This window comes from Hippocampus comes, unplaced genomic scaffold (assembly GCF_001891065.2).
Source record: "Hippocampus comes isolate QL1 unplaced genomic scaffold, H_comes_QL1_v1.1 scaffold39, whole genome shotgun sequence".
NCBI lineage: Eukaryota > Metazoa > Chordata > Actinopteri > Syngnathiformes > Syngnathidae > Hippocampus > Hippocampus comes.
This window is the reverse complement of record NW_017842054.1, coordinates 3080028-3096798: the sequence shown is the minus strand read 5'-3', so window position 1 is coordinate 3096798 and position 16771 is coordinate 3080028. Positions and strand designations below refer to the sequence as shown.

General features: G+C 47.6%; 1 protein-coding gene across 3 annotated transcripts in view; it reads left to right on the top strand.

Annotated features, from left to right (window-relative positions):
• Nucleotides 1-16771, top strand: part of grid1a (glutamate receptor, ionotropic, delta 1a) — a 234785-nt gene that overhangs the window by 194540 nt on the left and 23474 nt on the right. For all 3 annotated transcript variants that reach the window (XM_019860267.1, XM_019860265.1, XM_019860266.1), the window contains exons 6-8: nt 4138-4311; nt 9431-9592; nt 11031-11150. In XM_019860267.1, coding sequence (XP_019715826.1) covers nt 4138-4311; nt 9431-9592; nt 11031-11150 — 456 coding nt within the window. The remainder of the gene's footprint in view (nt 1-4137; nt 4312-9430; nt 9593-11030; nt 11151-16771) is intronic.

The window sequence follows — 16771 nt, the reverse complement described above, 5'->3', positions numbered from 1 at the left end:
CCCCCCCCCCCCTCCTTCTGATTCAAGTTACAATTGTCAGATTTCACAAAAGACATTTTGCAGCGTGTTTGTACTTTGTATAACGTCTCTCACGGGTCATCGACTCAACTCATTTGAAATGACGAGGAATAGAATTTGTAACTGCATCTGACCATAGTTACCGCCAAGCTTACTGTGGCTCCGTGCTGCCTCTCACAGGTCATTATCGGTACTGCGATTACGCGTGAGGATATCATTAAGTGTGCGGTGTTCTCTCTTGTTCATCTCAAGTACACCATTCATGCTAAGTCCAGTAAAAGCGCACGTGCCAATTGTTTCCTCGTCACGTGTGGGCTCTGTCACGTGGCGAAACCTGATTAAGATGTTCAGAAATGGACACGTGTGAACCCAGCTTAAGGCAGCAGCACATTGAGCTTCGGAACGCCAGGCTGGTGCACTGCGCAAGTCAGTCTCTGTGCGAATCGAGCCCGTTTCAAGCCTAATTTCGATTGACACTCAAAAGAGGAGCTAACTGAAGAGATCTTTGCAATCGGGCCAAAGCGCGTGTGTCGCATTGCGTGAGCGAGCGGTGATGTGAGGTGATGTTTTTCATGTGTCCAAGTGCACAGAGTGTTGCTGTGATGAGAAAAAAAAATAAACCTGAGATGGCCAAGGCGTTTGAGGGGAGAGTAAAGACTGTCAGCTAAGCGTAAATATCCAATTGAATGCGGAACGTAAAATCGGCAACCTGACGCACTTGTCGCAGAACTCACACAGAGCAGCAACCCAGATGAATTTTAAGGCGTTCCAAAATCCCACGATAACCACGCAACCAGCCGTGTGACATTGATCTCTTCTCTGATCGGAAGGCTTCACCACACCAGAAAATTGCAAAATGCGCTCGAAAGGCTGGATGAAAAACAGACGCCAGCCCGCTAGACAGAAGGCGGATCTGTTGACGCGGGGGGCCTGTTGTTACATCATGGGCGCGGTCACGTTGCCTCTGAAGCTGTCGGCCTTCGGCTGAGACAGACCTTACTATTTAGCACGGAGGTAGCGCTAACACATGCAGCATCCACATCAAAGTCGTGCGGGCCGCGTTATCATGAAATTTTCATATCAAGGCGGGGGCCAGAAACTAGCATCTTGCGGGCCCGCATTTGGCCCGTGGGCAGCCTCTAAACCATTTCATGCCAAGCATAGATGCACAAACAAAAAATAATAATAATTGCAGTTCATCGAGTGACAGAAGTAGAAATCATGAGCTGAAAGGCAAAATCAAAATGTCATTGACTAAATACAAGCTTCCTCTTAGCTGCCGATGCTATCGCTAATAACACACTGTGTCACAGAACACAAAAAAAAAAAAAAAAGCCAGCGACAGCTGTTTGCCCTCCGAGATGCAAAATGCAGTATTGATGATAATGGCAACTTTATTAGGGCTGTTTGATCCCACATCATAGATGCAAACAGTATTTACACATCAAGTCGCATTTTATCATTCCGCTGTAAAGTATAAGATTGCCGTTTCATCCACCGGACTGAGGCAGGAATCTAAATAGCATTTAATCAATCTCGCCTGCTCTCCTGTTAGCCCGATGATAGCGAGTCGTGTTCCACGTGACATCGTTATCATCTTTTAATCAATGATTTTTGAGAAAAGTACACTCCGTCCTTTGTTCCGCTTCCAAAGCAAGCCGAAAGCTTGCAGCATGTCACCATGGTGACAAAACCGTTCCGACGACACAAAGGAAAAATGCACCTTGAAGGTATTGCGAAGCGAGGTTCCAATCGCGCCGCGCGAACTCTTTCTCCCCGTTTTCCGGCGGGCACGGTGCCGTAGCTCCGGTACCTTTGCACGGGTTCGGCGCCCGACTCAAAGGTCGCCTGTGGTGGTGATAGAGCGTTTGGAGCAGGGCGCCACTACCGGTTATTAGCTTGGACGCGAGGGTTTGGCTCCGTGAGCCGCACGGCATCATTCATCTGATTAATGTGTTACGACAACTCATGAATATGCATGAGTTCCACCTGACTGCTCGTCGCCAGCATTCGAATGGGGTGGGGATGGGGGGGGGCGACAGGAATATATTGTCTCGTGCTAGGAAGAAGTAGTTCCGCTCTGCTTGGTGCGATACTTAATATCTCTGCCCGTGACTTAACAGCTAGGCAGGGATAAGATTTTTGTCCGTTTTCAAGCAATCACACAAAAGCACCGTCGTGTCAAGTCCAAAAGGTGAGCAGAGCAGCAGTGTGCGAACACATCGGCATGAGCTAACTTCTGTGGCTTCTGTTCATTGACACATACTCAAAAGTTGCCATTGTGATGATGACGATATTTTTGTGTTTGCCCACGTCTGCTGCCTGCGCCTCATTTTCGCATCCGCACATTTGACGACTGCAAATTGGTGACTTTGTCACGAAGTGCTGCATCCACAAATGAAAATACATTTGAATTGGCTTAGTCGCAGTGCCCTAGCTTGACCTCTGGTCACCTTGGTAACAAATATCCGTTGGTCCTCGTAAATGTTGTGCTTGACCATTTGACCCCTTTAAAGGTGAACGGAAGGTAAAAATTGTCTTTGCAACAAAATATTCTATATGCCCTCATTAGTCTAAACTTGATATTGTGATGAACATTACGTTGGGACAATAAAAATGAAGCAGATTAATCCATCCTTTAAATCAATCTCCATTTTTATCCTTAGACTGCACTCTGTTGCAGACTGAAATGGATATCAAAGTGGCCTTCGGGCTCGCATGGCGAGCACCACGCCGCACCTGCTTTGGTCACGTGAAGCTCGCCATGCGAGCCCGAGGGCACTTTTACATCAGTTTCGTTTGGCAGCAGAGGGCGGTATAGGACAAAATGAAAGCGCCCTGAGGTGATTAAAATGGATGAGCAAAATCCGCTAAATTCTTCTTCCATCAAGGCGATATTCATCCGAATATCATATTTAGACTCGTGGTTGGAATGTAGAATTTATTTTTACAAAGAAAACGTTTCCCTGATTTAAGTCAAAACAATAACGATTGTTAATTTTCCCCATAGTTGCAAATGTGGTAACTTTGGTGGTATCGCACGTTTTGGGGGTTAACGCGCCAGCCGTTACCTCGCGTGCATGCCTTCGACAGCATTGCACGGTTGCACTTGTTTTTTTTTTTCTTTTCTTTTCTTTCTCTTTTTCTGAAGATGCCCCCGGCACAAAGAAGACATCATGGAGGTACCCTGCGGAGAACAAAGCAAATAATGACGACGGCGTAATGGAGGACACACAAAAGCTCTGATGACGGAAAGCCGCAGAGGCGGCTGCGAGAGTCAAAGATCGCAATGTCTGATGAGTCAAGCGCAATGGGGATGGCATCAAGGCCCTGCTTTTTCAATTGCGAGCCGCATCCTCACCCCCCTCACCCCCCAACTCCACAAAATTATTAAAACCGCCCCTCCAGAGACCCCCGCTCAGCGGTGACCACTCGCTCGTCCACCTTCTCGCACTGGTCACAAGCGGGCAACGCGATCGCTCATGAAGAATGATTTTTTTTTTTTTTCGCCTCTGCCCATTTCCCTCCGCACAGGCGGCCTCCCGCCACTCGCACCCCGAGGGGAAATAACTTTATAACTATTTATACGGGAAGGTGAACAAGTCGACTTGTTAAGTGCGCGTTAACTGGCTCGATTTCAGTCATAAACGGTATTGATAATTCTGCCTTTAAAGTTCACATTTATAGCTTGTTGGCATCGCTTGCCTGCTTGGTCATTTTGTGCTGGCTGGTTCGTTCTGTTGGTTTTTTATTGATTGGTTGGTTGTCTGGCCGGTTGATTGATTGGCTTGTTCTGTTCGCGTTTGGGTTGGTTGGTTGGTTGGTTGGCTGGTTTGATTGGGTGGTTTGTTCGTTTGATTTTTGGTTGATTGGTTGGGTCGTGTATTGGCACGTTGGTTCGTTTGGTCGGTTTGTTGGGAAAAGTTTGATGTCGATTTAAATTACGCTATTTACGAATAAAGATAACATTGTTATTGTGTGTATATATTGATGTGAGTGGCAGGCCATGGTCCTGTTTTTTTTTTTTTGGGGGGGGGGGTTTGTGACTGCCTCAAGAAAGCAAGAAAGAGAACGACGTCCACCTGTGTTGTGTGCCCCCACCCCTTCCCCCACCAACAGGAAGTGAGCGACAGTGACATCATGGAGCTGGTTCACAGCTCCCTGGGCCGTATGACCCTCATCCGTCAAGTGTTCCCGCTGTGGAGGGACACCAACGTCCGCTGCATGAGGAACAATCACCGCATCTCGTCGCTGCTGTGTGACCCCCAGGAAGGCTACCTGCAGTCCCTGGAGGTAACGCCGCCTCGTTCAAGGACCGACCGCCGTTGTTTTCACATTCATTTGGTCACGCGGAGAGGGAGACGGCCATCAGTCATGATGCAATTGCCTTCGAGACTTTTGCATTCAAACCCAAGCAAATGGTCCGTTACGGGACAATTTACCAAATTGCGCTCAAGATTGCTCATAACAAATCGTATCTCATCAATTTGTGATTAATTGCTTCTCCCAAAGAAAGCATTAAGCACCCTCAGCACTGTTTTTTTTTTCGCCATAAAATTGATGGGGAATCATTTAAAAAAGAAAATGAGCATAAAGAGTAAACTGAGGAAAGGGAAAAGATTTTAAAACATTGCTAAAATTAGCCCGTTAAAAGGGGCAGTCCTGTCTTGTGCCCGCTCGCTTATGTTACCGTGACAACGAGCAGCACAATGTTAAGTCTCCAGATGAAAATGCAAACCGGGAAGTGCGCGCTGCCCCCCCCACAAACACAACACCCGACTGAGTTTTCCTTCACGGAGTCATCACTTCATGACTCAGCAGCAGAATGACACTTGTCAATGAGTGGATTTGTGCATGTGGCGCATGCAGCAGAAAAACAAGCACCCCCCCGCACTATTCATCATATGCTGAACAGCTCCAAAAATGTGCTGTTCAAAATTCTGCCAGTTTGCAATGATACAATTTGGCTCATTTACATCATACCCCCAGGTTCCCCCCCCCCCCCGACCCCCTTCACTTAGCAGGTAGGCTGGGCAAAAATCTCGACGCTAAAAGGTACGCATACCCGCATTAACTGAATGTGTTAAGTAATTAAAAAAACAAAAAAATCCTACTCTGTACTCCATTGCTTCACAAGCTTTGTTGTGCAAGGCGAGCACATTTTACATCACCCAAGAAACCTGTCGAGAAAAAAAAAAAAAGAGTACCGAAACTGCATGGATCTTGTCTCAATTTACTCCCAAATGCACTTGCTCAGCGTGAAATCTTTTTTGGGTGAAACACAAAGCGATCACTGTGTTGTATGAATAGCAGCCGTCGGAAACAACGTCGCGACGCATGTAGCGGAAGATTTCATTTGTTCTGCCCGGCACCGCACGTCGCTGGCATAGATAGATGCCCCCAGAATCACCATATGTGCTCAATAAATGATGTGAAAATGGAATAAAGTAGTGCAGCACAGCGGTCGGGAATCGCTATTGTAAAAGGAAAAGAAGGGAGGAAAACAGAGAATCAATTTCTGCCAGAGGAGGAAAAAAAAAAAAAGCCACAAAAGAAGCAAGGCGAGTGTTGGTGACTCGGGCGCTATCATCCCTCTCTTGTTGCTTCTTCCTTTGCTGTAAATATTTATCAGGCTTTTTTTTTTTAATGTTCTTTGTGAACAAGCAGCATGTTTTGTGTGCTCTCTGCAAAGCCGACAAGAGGGCCACTTGTTCTCAGCCGCTGGTCGCTGAGCCAGAACGCCACCAATGCTGTGGCTTGTCATTTTCTTCTTCTTCTCCTCCTTCTTCTTCTTGACACCATCTCGGGCACATGTGCCGTCAACACACGCGAGGACGGCGCAGCAGTACACAAGTGCTTTGCGAACATTGGCGCCGATATTAGCTGATTATATATGCAAGTGTGTGTGATGAAAGGCCCTTGATAAGGTAATCACGAATGCCCATGAATATCAATGACTGGAGTGCAACGCGCCGGGGGAACGAGAGGCACGCCAGAGTCAAACGTCAAGATTGCTTTCGCGGTGTCGCAGGCATTGTGTTACTTTTTTTTCGAATGCGTTTCTTACCTGGACCTGAAATCGTCTTGAAGCCAGACAAATGATGCTTTTGTTTTTTTCCTTCACAAAAAAAAAAAAACAAATTTAAAACAGTTGTTCCGCATGTCTTGATAAGGGACTGGAGAGCGCCGCTATTTGACTCTCAAACTGGTCGCGCGCACCTTCCCTCAATTTTCTGTGGCCTTTCCATCTCGCCGCTTGTCTCTTCTGTTCTCATTTAATCGCACAGCTCTCGGTTGATCGGGAAAAAAAAAGGATAATAAAATCACTGCAATGACTATTAGGTTTGCCTAATGAAATAATCGGTGTAATAAAAGCGCACGGACTCTCTAATGCGATCACGCTGCCTCCTCCGGGGTCGTCTTGCGACCTCCCAATGACGGGGACGTCAGACGTACTTGCCAACTTTCCTTCACTTGTGCTCACACATCCGTGAATTCATCAATTGGTCGTCCCACTCGACCGCTCTAGTGGTGGTACACGCATACCGACAAATGGACTAAAGTTGACCCTCTTGATCACATTTGTCAAAGATTGTCCTGAGCACGTATTAAGTGTTGCGGAGCGCGTTAAGATTTATTTGGCAATGACTTGAGCACAAAACCACAACTTGTTGACGCCGTACCCATCCCTGAAAATGTTGCCTATATTCCTGGTTTTTAAGCTCTCAACAGGGGTGCGCAAAGGCAGCGCGCCGGTGCGCGCGAGGACCGGAAATTGAATATGATGCTTCAGTTCAAGTTCTGTCGCCGCACTTTTTGCGCACTGAGAATACCGGTCAGGCCAGCCTCGATTCGAAGTTGCTCCTGGAAGTTCCTCCCCGCTAACGGCTACATTCGCTGCGAGATGGTGGCCGAAAGCGTCGCGGGAACGCCCGCGGCAAAAAGGTTATCTCTGTGAGGCTGCGCCGCACCTTCGACAGTCCGTCAAAACATGTCCTTAGGCAAAAGCCGTTCATGGTGCCCCTCAAAAAAAAAAAAAAAAAAAAAGTGAGCAGTGGATGGCTGCCCGAGAGGAAGCAAACTAGCTGATACTCCAAGTCAGAGATGGCCAATTATTATTTTTCAAACGGGCCATGCAACTCAGTTGTGTTCAATGTGGATTGCATGTTATTTTAAAGCTGTAAATTGTATGCCACTGTGTTTATGTTGTAATAAGGAAATACAAACTGGAGGGGGGGGGGTGGAACAAAGTTTATTCCGCTATATTATAATGACGTATCTACGCAGATGAACGATAAACGTCGCTCAAAAGCGTCGTAAGTGCATCTGTGAGGCCGGTGGGTTGAGAAAATTATGAGCACCAAACAACCGCCACCACACCAAAATTGCCATGTGCACCCCCAACGATAAATAAAACAGTTTCATATAAACTCATACGCATTTACCAACAATACACTTCCAAATAAGTAGCCTGTAGATGATTTGATTTTGGAAATATGCGCAAAAATGACCATCCATCCATCCATCCATCCATTTTCCGATCTGCTCATGGGGGGTGGGGGGTTAGCTGAAGCCTATCCCAGTTGTCTTTAGGCAGTAGGAGGGGGACACCCTGAATCGGTTGCCAGCCAGTCACAGGGCACACACACTCACACCTACGTACAATTTAGAGTTTTCCATTAATCTGCCATGCATGTTTTTGGAACGTGGGAGGAAACCGGAGTACCCGGAGAAAACCCACGCAGGCCCGGGGAGAACATGCAAACTGCAGGACCTCTGCACTGTGAGGTTGACGAGCTACCCACTCGACCACCGGGCTGCCTATAAAGCTTGTCCCGCAGTCGAGAAGTCTAACTCCAACATACTTCCTTGACACCAATTCCTATTCAAACAACACTTTATGCTATTTTACAGCATTGTCACATTTTGCACAATGTCACAAATAAGTTACATTTTTTTTTTTTTTAAGTAGCCACTGACAGGGGATCGTTTCCCAAAATACATGCGGATTCACAAAGGTTGGTAAAGTGCGTGGGGGTGTCTTGTGGGGGTGTTTTGTGGGGGTGCCTGCGGCATTCCCTGCATTTTGTTCCACGCTGACCTCCTGCAGTGTGTTTATGTTTTTCTTCTTCTCTCCCAGCCAATGATTGCATGACCTTAAGGGAAGAGAAGTTGCCTTGGCCATGTCTTACCCCCTGAGATTCTTCAACCTTTCATCTGCCGAAAGCCCCGAGTGACACCTTGTATTGCTTCCACACGTCTCGCACGGCGCAGGGATTTGACCTCGGGCGGGGTGGTGGGGGAGGGGGCGTCGATGCGCCACAAAATCCACTCTCACACCGCAGCAGAAGCACAGGCAGCGGACATGATTTTCTGACAGGACGCACAGCGGAGACAGTTATCGAAGAGGCGAGACGAGCCCGAGCAGAAATAAAGCCTGTTTTGACAACTTCTTGTATTTCTTTTTTTTTTTTTCTTTTTTTTTCGCTCCTCCCCGCTCACGGCCCCCGCCGTGATTTAACGCCCGTCCGGCATGCACGCCGGCATGCACGCCGCCTTGCACGCGAAGCCCCACACCACAAGAATGGATTTATTCATAAGTCATCTTACTCTCCCTCCCCAAGGCGAGCGGCGGGTTTCGCTGCCGTCACGGGGCATAAACGCTTAATTGTCTACCGTGCTGTGATCGATATGAAAATACGCCACCTGGAAGTGCGCGAGGGTGATGACGCAGACTTTGACGGGCGCCGGGAGATGGACGCCTATCGACCTCACAGACTCGGAAGCAAAGAACTGATTTTTTTTCTGCATGAAGCGATGTACAATCTATCCAAAGATGCGCTTATGACCTCCAGGCGCCAAACGAACACTTTTTTTCGATTTGAACGACTATAAGTTAAATCATGGGCAGAAGTCATCGCTACTTCACGCCGAAAGAATGCGCAAAGTTGCAGCCACGTTCATCCTGGTGAGCAGTTAGCTCGCTCAAGGGCCCCAGAATCATTTCGAGTCCGCCTCCTGAGCCAATTTCACTTCGCGACATGATATTCGGTTGGCATGTTTATCCTGATTTAACTCTCAAAAAAAAAAAAAAAAAAAGAAAAGAAAAAAGTCTCAAGAGCCCCTCCTGGAAAAAACAGCATTTTGTTTGAGGCGGCCATTTTGAATGATTTGGGGCATTTCCACAGATCTTTCAAAAACAAACTTGACATTTTGTCTGATTGCTTCCAAATTGGACCCAGATGAGCAAATCAAAAGTTTTTATCATTCCGTGTGGGTGAAGCATCTTCAGAATGCTACTGATTGTTTTTTCTAACACTGTGCTGCAGGGTTGAGCGGTACATACGATATCGCGCAGTGCCACTCGCAAATTCAGACGATGGCTTCACTTTTCTTCCCCTTCCCTCGACAGGTGTCCAACCTCTACCTGTACGACAGCGTTCTGATGCTGGCCAACGCCTTCTACAGGAAGCTGGAGGACAGGAAGTGGCACAGCATGGCCAGCCTCAACTGCATGAGGAAGTCCACCAAGCCCTGGAATGGAGGATGGTCCATGCTGGACACCATCCAAAAGGTCAGCAATATATTTGTATTTATATATTTTTTTAAGAAATTCAAATTGTTAAGTGGACGAAACTAAATGTGCTTCCGAGGTCTTCCTGGAGAAAGGTTTCGAGTATCAGGAAAGGTTTTTATGTTGGCGGTGTCTTCTGAAGTAGTCTGTGGATCTACAGGGACCGCTGCCAGATACACACACACACACACACACACACACACACACACACACACACACACACACACACACACACGTGAGCTCGCGCGCTCTGTAGTGAAATAAGACAAGGCGTTTGGGAAGAAATGACTTCATTTCATCTCATTGAAACTTGATAATGGAATTTGTGACGGTTGCAGACAATCACGCTGGTTTCATCTTCCTGACTCACATGAGATGACCAGACGGGGTATGAAGGCAAAACAAAATACTGTCATGCTGTGATTGTCGGTTCTGATTGTTTAACTACTTCTGACAAACTCCTCTCAAGAGGACACTTTTTGAAGGCTTACATCCGCTAAAAGTTGAGAATTCGCCTTTTACTTACCTACAAAATGTCCCTTTAAGAACATTCTTCAACAAACGGACACTCAAGTGTATCTATTAAGAGCACTTTAAAACAAATACCGCTGTATGCCAAGTGCTGTATATGGAGCAAAAAGAATTCATACAACAACAAACCATAAAACAGGAGAAAGCACAAAAACGGTAAAAGTAAATCTCTAGTCTCATGCTGAATCAAAAGCCAAAGAATAAAAGCTGACTTTTACACCGAGTTTTGAAGATGGGCAGTGAGGGTGGCTTGCCGAACGTCCATTCCAAAGAGAGGTACCAGCAACAGGAAAGGCTCCATCCCCTCTGAGCCTCCGCTTAGTTCTCGGTCCCTCTAATAGCGTCTGGTCCGTCGACCTGAGGCACCGGGCAGGGAGCTCAGAGCGGAGAGGTGGGGCCAGGCCATTTCAAGATTTGAAAATCAGAACTCTCAAATGTTATGGGAGCTACTGAAGGGATGCCAGAGTAGCAGTGATGTGCTCCCTCTTACGAGTACCAGTCAAGAGGCGAGCAGCAGCATTTTGGACCAACTGGAGACGCTTCATGGAGGATTGGCTGACTCCAAAGTAAAATGCATGACGGTAATCCAGCTGAAATATGACGACGGCATGAATGACTGTTTCAAAGTGTTCTTGACAGAGAAGAGGCTCGACTTTAGCAAGCTAAGAGCAAAGAAGCCGGATTCGACATCAGTGTTAACACATTTTATCCATCATGATAACACGATTTGCATTGATTCATATCATGTCATTTCATTCAACTCTGTTGGAAAACATGAAACGGCAGTCAGGTTTGTGGCCGCAGGCGGTTTTCTTTGGACACTGGAAATGGATTAAAGCATGAGCGTGTTTCACTTTGTTCTGACATCTCCCATTTTGCCCCCGCCCCCGCTCGCTTGCGGCTGCAGGGGCGCATCAGCGGCCTGACGGGACTGATGGACTTCCGGGCGGAGGGCTCCAATTCCCACGTGCAATTTGAAATTCTGGGAAGCAGCTACAGCGAGACCTTTGGGAAGGATGTGAAACGGGTGAGTGTTGAGCGCACGTTTCATCCGTCTCGTCCTGCGCCGACGTCACAGCACGGCGTAGCGCCACGGGAATATTCGGAGGGCTTCCACTGCGGGCGCCCTTTCACGCAAACGTAGCCGCAGCGCCGACAAGTCGTTTACGCATCGCGGTGTGTTTGTGTCTGACAGATGGAGTCGGCGAGTCAGAATCTCGTATCGATTGTAATATGATAGCCATTGACATTTGCGAAGTCACACAAAAATGAGCTCAAACGACATTCGCGGGGGCCGAACAGCACACGTGACATTTTGATTATTAATAATCAGTCCGACATGGCTCCCAAAAATTGACGTCGATCATCCAAATCGTTCCACACGCGGTTTAATCGTGCTACTTCATGTGAGGTCCTCGTTTCGCATTGGGAAAAAAAAAAAAAATCCCACAGCACACCAATAAACAAAAATGTCACAGCATGTACATACCGTATGCCTAATAACGATTGACGTGCGAGCATTTCATGATTCCGCCTGTCAGTGTTTGTGATTGGCATTGGCAGATGAACAAAGACACGTTCCTAGAAGTAAATAAATAGTTCATTTCCGGACCAATTTGGAGAACCTGGACCGTTCTCTGTGATGTGGTACGGCAACGCTGCAATAATGTGCCACGGCGCAGCGGTTGGTTCGCGATTGCTCGCAGCGTTGGGAGACTTGTCTCATTTGAACGGTAAGTGTGCGCGCTGTTTGAAGGAGAGAACAGAGAGAATCTTGTCTTATTGGTTTAAAAAAAAAAAAAAAAAAGTCACAAGTTATTCTGCCGCCATTGAGTGTTTAGGCAAGCCAGCACGGGGCAGAGCAGAGTTAACGGCATTTCCACAGCCCCCGTTTGGACCCGTTGTTATAGTAACATCAATTGAAAAGGATTTGTGGGGGGGGGGGGGTCCTCCCCCCTTATATGTATAGTGCCCGTGAGATTTTTGCATTAGCGGGTCTTTATTTTTCCATTTTCCTCTGTCGCATATGTCAGAGATAACGACGTATCTCGCCGCAGGGTTGCCCCTTTTGGTCCTTATTGCGCAAAGCCTGAGCATCGTTTGCATTCCGATAGGCGGCTCTATTTTAAAACAGATATGGATTTGCACTCCGCTGTCCTTTTGTGGGTGAACAGCAGGCAGTGCTGAACCACTAATGAAAACACCTCCTTTTTTTTTTTTTTTTTTTTTTTTTTTTTTTAATATTCTCTCCATGTGACCTCTTACCGTGCGAATGAAAGAATTGATCATTTTCCGAGACCTCGCCACTAACCTCTGCGGTATCGCCGCTCCGCGAAAACACCTTTGGCGCTTCTCGACGGCTTCATTTTTCACGGCGCGGCGACCGCCAGGTACCGTAAAGTGGAATGACACGCACTGTTGTGGCTCATTAGACGTCAGAAAGGAGCACGTTCATGATACGCGTCCTCCAAGGTCACAATGGATGATGGGAAAGCCTCGTTGACAACCTTGCGAGTAAGGGATGAAAAAGAAAGACGCCTGCACTATCCTTTGGTCCAGGTTTTTCTTGTTTTCGTAGGGTTAGTAAGAGTTAGGTGAGCGATTGGTGGGGTTGGTTGGGCAGTGGTCGACTAATTGGGTTTGGTGGGTTGGCTGATTGGTTCGCCGATTTGCCGGTAGTTTAGTTGGTTGGGTTGCCGAATCAGGTGGCTGCTTTGGATCGACTGATTGGCCAGTTGGTTAGTTATTTGGGTCGGTTGGGTCCTAGACTGGCTGGTTTGTTGGGTTAGTTGACAGGTTAGTTGTTTGTTGTGTCATGTTGACTTGTTCTTAGGTTGATTACTTTGTTGGGGTGACGGGTTGGTTGGTAGGTGGGTTGGTCTGTTGTTTGGTTGTGTTTATGGTTTGGTCGGTTGGGTGGTAATTACTCGGTTGGGTATGCTGATTGCTTTAGTTATGAAGTTGGTCTGTCGATTGGGTGGATGTTTGGTTTGAGTGATTGATTGTTTAGTTGATTGGGTGTCAGTTTCTTGTGTTGCCTGGTCAGTTGTTGGTTGACATGGTCGTTGGCTGGTGTTACACTGGTTAGTTGGTTTGATTGGCTTCGTGGTTAGGTAGGCTGCTTGGTTGATGTATGTTGACCAGTTGGTCAGTTGTATCTGTTTTGGGCAGTTGGGCGGTTGTTTCGATTGACTGGTTGGTCAGTTGGTTAAGTTGGATGAGTGGTACACTGGTTAGTTTCTGCCATGCCATACAATCCTAGTTTGGACCACCACCGAGTTCTTAGATGACCTTTTTTTTTTATTTTTCCGTCACGGACCAATTTGGGAAAACATTGAACATTTGGACTCCGTTCAAGTTTTGTTCACGTTTTCCGGTTCTCCTAAAATGAGAACAAAACCGAATCTGAGAGGCAAGAAAAAAAAAAAAAATTGGTATTAAGGTGCTTCTCTCGGCTCTAATAGAGTTCCTAGACCTAATGAAGTGTTGAGAGGAGCATCTAATAAGTTGACTTGACAAACTTGAGTGTGATTTGTTTGGGAACACCGCCGAGAGAGATTAAGCCGATCATCTGCGGACTCTCAGTCGTAATTTATTTGTCGCCGCCACTGCCGACGTCCCAATTCCATCAAGGGGCTTCCCGCCGAATGAAGAGGAATTGACTTTTAGTTCTTTTTTTTCTTCTTCATATTCTTCTTTGTGTGTGCGTGCGTGTGCGTGTGTGTGTTGATGGCTGACCAGAAGCCATAATGAAGATTTAATCACCACTCAGCCTGGAGCCGAAACCACCGCGCCGATTCATCATAACGCCGCCATTACGGAGCGGCGCGGAGGAGACGCATCGCACGGGAACGTCAGAGCACATTTAAAGTGGCACGTGTCTGGATCTCACATGTCCAGTGCCAAGACCAACAAACACCCGCGCGCTTGTATCTCCAATTAGAGGCCGAAAGAGACGGCGACGGGATGCCACATGCGATTACTTGCCGTGTCCGTTCACGACGACGCGGGCCGCCGGGGCTCAAACGCTCTCGATTAGGGCGCTCATATAAATATTCAGAAAGTCTCTCTTGCCGACGCTGCGACGAGCTCGCGAGTGTCATGGAGATGAGACACGCCATTACGCGCCGTCCTCCGCATCCTTGCCCGGAACTCACCGCTGCCGTAACCTTTCTTCCCCCCCCCCCCCCGCCGCCACCCCCTCGCCTCGGCTTTCCTCCCTCTCCATCATCGTTTATCTGCATCCAGTCCATTTTCCTCCCGGCCTGATGGCTCTTAGATGAGGCGTCTCTCTGCTTAAGACACTCTAATGAAGACTGAAATACTATTTCCTGGATGGCCGCTGTGAATTTTGCGCCACCGGCTCGCCACTTCTTCTCCTGCTGCAGAGTGATCGATGCCGTTTGTGTTGTTTTGCTTGCCGCGCTTTGCGCTTATTGATGTGTCAGCTCCTTCCTAAGCAGATATTGCCATTGACTTCCCGTTGGCGCCGGGCTCTCTGCGGCCAAACGTCCGCTCGTCGAGATGTAATCGCTCCTCTTAGCCGAGCATCTTTCATGCATCAGTCAGAATTGATTCCTCCCGGGCGCGTTCGGGTAACTATGACGGGCCATCTGTGCCGTGCGCGGGACGTTATAGCCAAACATGGCTTTTGCATTAAGCTCGCCCAAATAAGCTCATTTTCGGGAGTGACCGAGATGACAAATGTGTTCAAAAGAGCGGCTGTCATCAGCGACGGTGTGCCAGTACCGTTTAAAAACGACTTCGACGTGGTGCTTCCCAAGCGTTTCTTTTCACGGGCCACGGGAAAAAAAAATAAAGAGTCTCAAAATACTTTGGGACTGTTTACATTCGGGTGCTGAGTTTGGACCGTGTTCTGTTTTGCTTTCTCTCTTGTCATTTTTGACCCATGAACGTTGCTGCTAAGAAACGACACAAAACAGGAGCATTCAAATGAAAAAAAAGGAGTCAGGAGAAAATATATTTTTGGGTGATGAAATATAGAAGGTCCAATTCCAGCTCCAGCCTCCCTGTGTGGAGTTTGCATGTTCTCCATGGGCCTGCGTGGGTTTTCTGCGGGTACTCCGGTTTCCTCCCACATTCCAAAAATATGCATGGCAGGCTGATGGAACACTCAAAATTTCCCCTCGGTGTGCTTGTGAGCGCTGATGGTCGTTCGTCTCTGCGTGCCCTGCGATTGGCTGGCAAGTGGTTCAGGGTGTCCCCCGCCTACTGCCCGAAAAAAGGTTCCAGCACCCCCCGCGACCCTTGTGAGGATAAAGCAGATCGGAAAATGAATGAATGAATAAATATCGAAGGGATGTGATGACTCGTGAGCATTCTTGCTAAGAAGCAGATTCTTCCAAAGCCTTAAAAGGCATTCAAGCCAAGAATCTAAAAACAAAGGCCTTCTTTAGCTTTAGAATGTCAGGCACAAAAAATGATGAGGAGCTTTTTGGGGTTATAAATCACCTCGATTCTCAACAAATAAGAAACATTCTTCCAAAGAAATGTCTCTTCCAAATGCTAACTTCACACGATCACGATCGCGGAACAAAAACCGTGGACGTCGGCAACATCTGTCATATTTAAAAAAAATAAATAAATTGTCCATATGTCACAGTGCGGTATGTGAACTTGCCAGCACAACTGTGGATGTGTTCGGATGTTTACAAGCAGAGCATCTGGACCCGCGAACATTCTTCTTATGCAACAAACACCACGACGGGTTTAAAAACGAGTCAGTTGGCCTCCGGTTCGACCCGCCAAGATGTTTGTCCGCGCGCTCGCCAGGTCCTCTCGCCCTGCGTGAAGAAAACACAGCGGCGTCTGCTCAATCAGAGCGATAATTGTGTCACGGCTGCCAGCGCTGGCCCAAGTGCCGCTAACTGGAGCCCAAAACGAGGCCCGGCGGCCCCCTCGCCGTCATCTCGCCAAGTTGGACGGCCATTTTGGCCTCCGCCACTGTATAAGCGCGCTTATTTTTTGATTGTTTTGGGCTCGGCTTGTGTCCCCAGAGAGGTGGACAGACTTTTTCTTTGATCGCCAAAGAGAATGTGGAGTCAAGTCGGAGCCCGTTTGTGTTGCGATTGTTGTCTTTTTGGGTGAACGGGAGCTTATCGAGCTAACTTTGGCCTCAATCGCAGGGGACATGAAGACAAATGACACTCCAAACGTGAAGTGTTCAATGAACCACGTTTAGTGGGGGTGGGAGAAAGCTTCGCATTGTTTGTAAAATCACTTGCTGGGAACTCAGTCTAGGAGATTTTTTTTTTTTTTTTGATAGCTGGCAAAATCCACTCGTTTTTAATCCTTCTCAGGCGTCGGCCATTTTGTCTCGTGCTGACCCTCGCCGTCGACTGGCTCAGGTCGCGACCGGTCGCGGCTCACCTGTGACGTCGTGCAACCTGAGCCCTGAAGGCATCTGCGTTGTCATGAGAAGATTAGCGGCACCCGAACTTCAACTTTTAATGCTGGCTCCGTCGTTTGAATTAAATGGTCTTTCTCGCACACCCCCAGAACCGCAAGTTGCTGACTTCACATGCGTCATCGATCTGAACGCCGATGCCGTGTTCTTTCATCTGCTGATGTGACAAAAAAAAAAAAAAAACAGGTGGAAAATGGAAAAAACCCAAACAATCCCCGGTG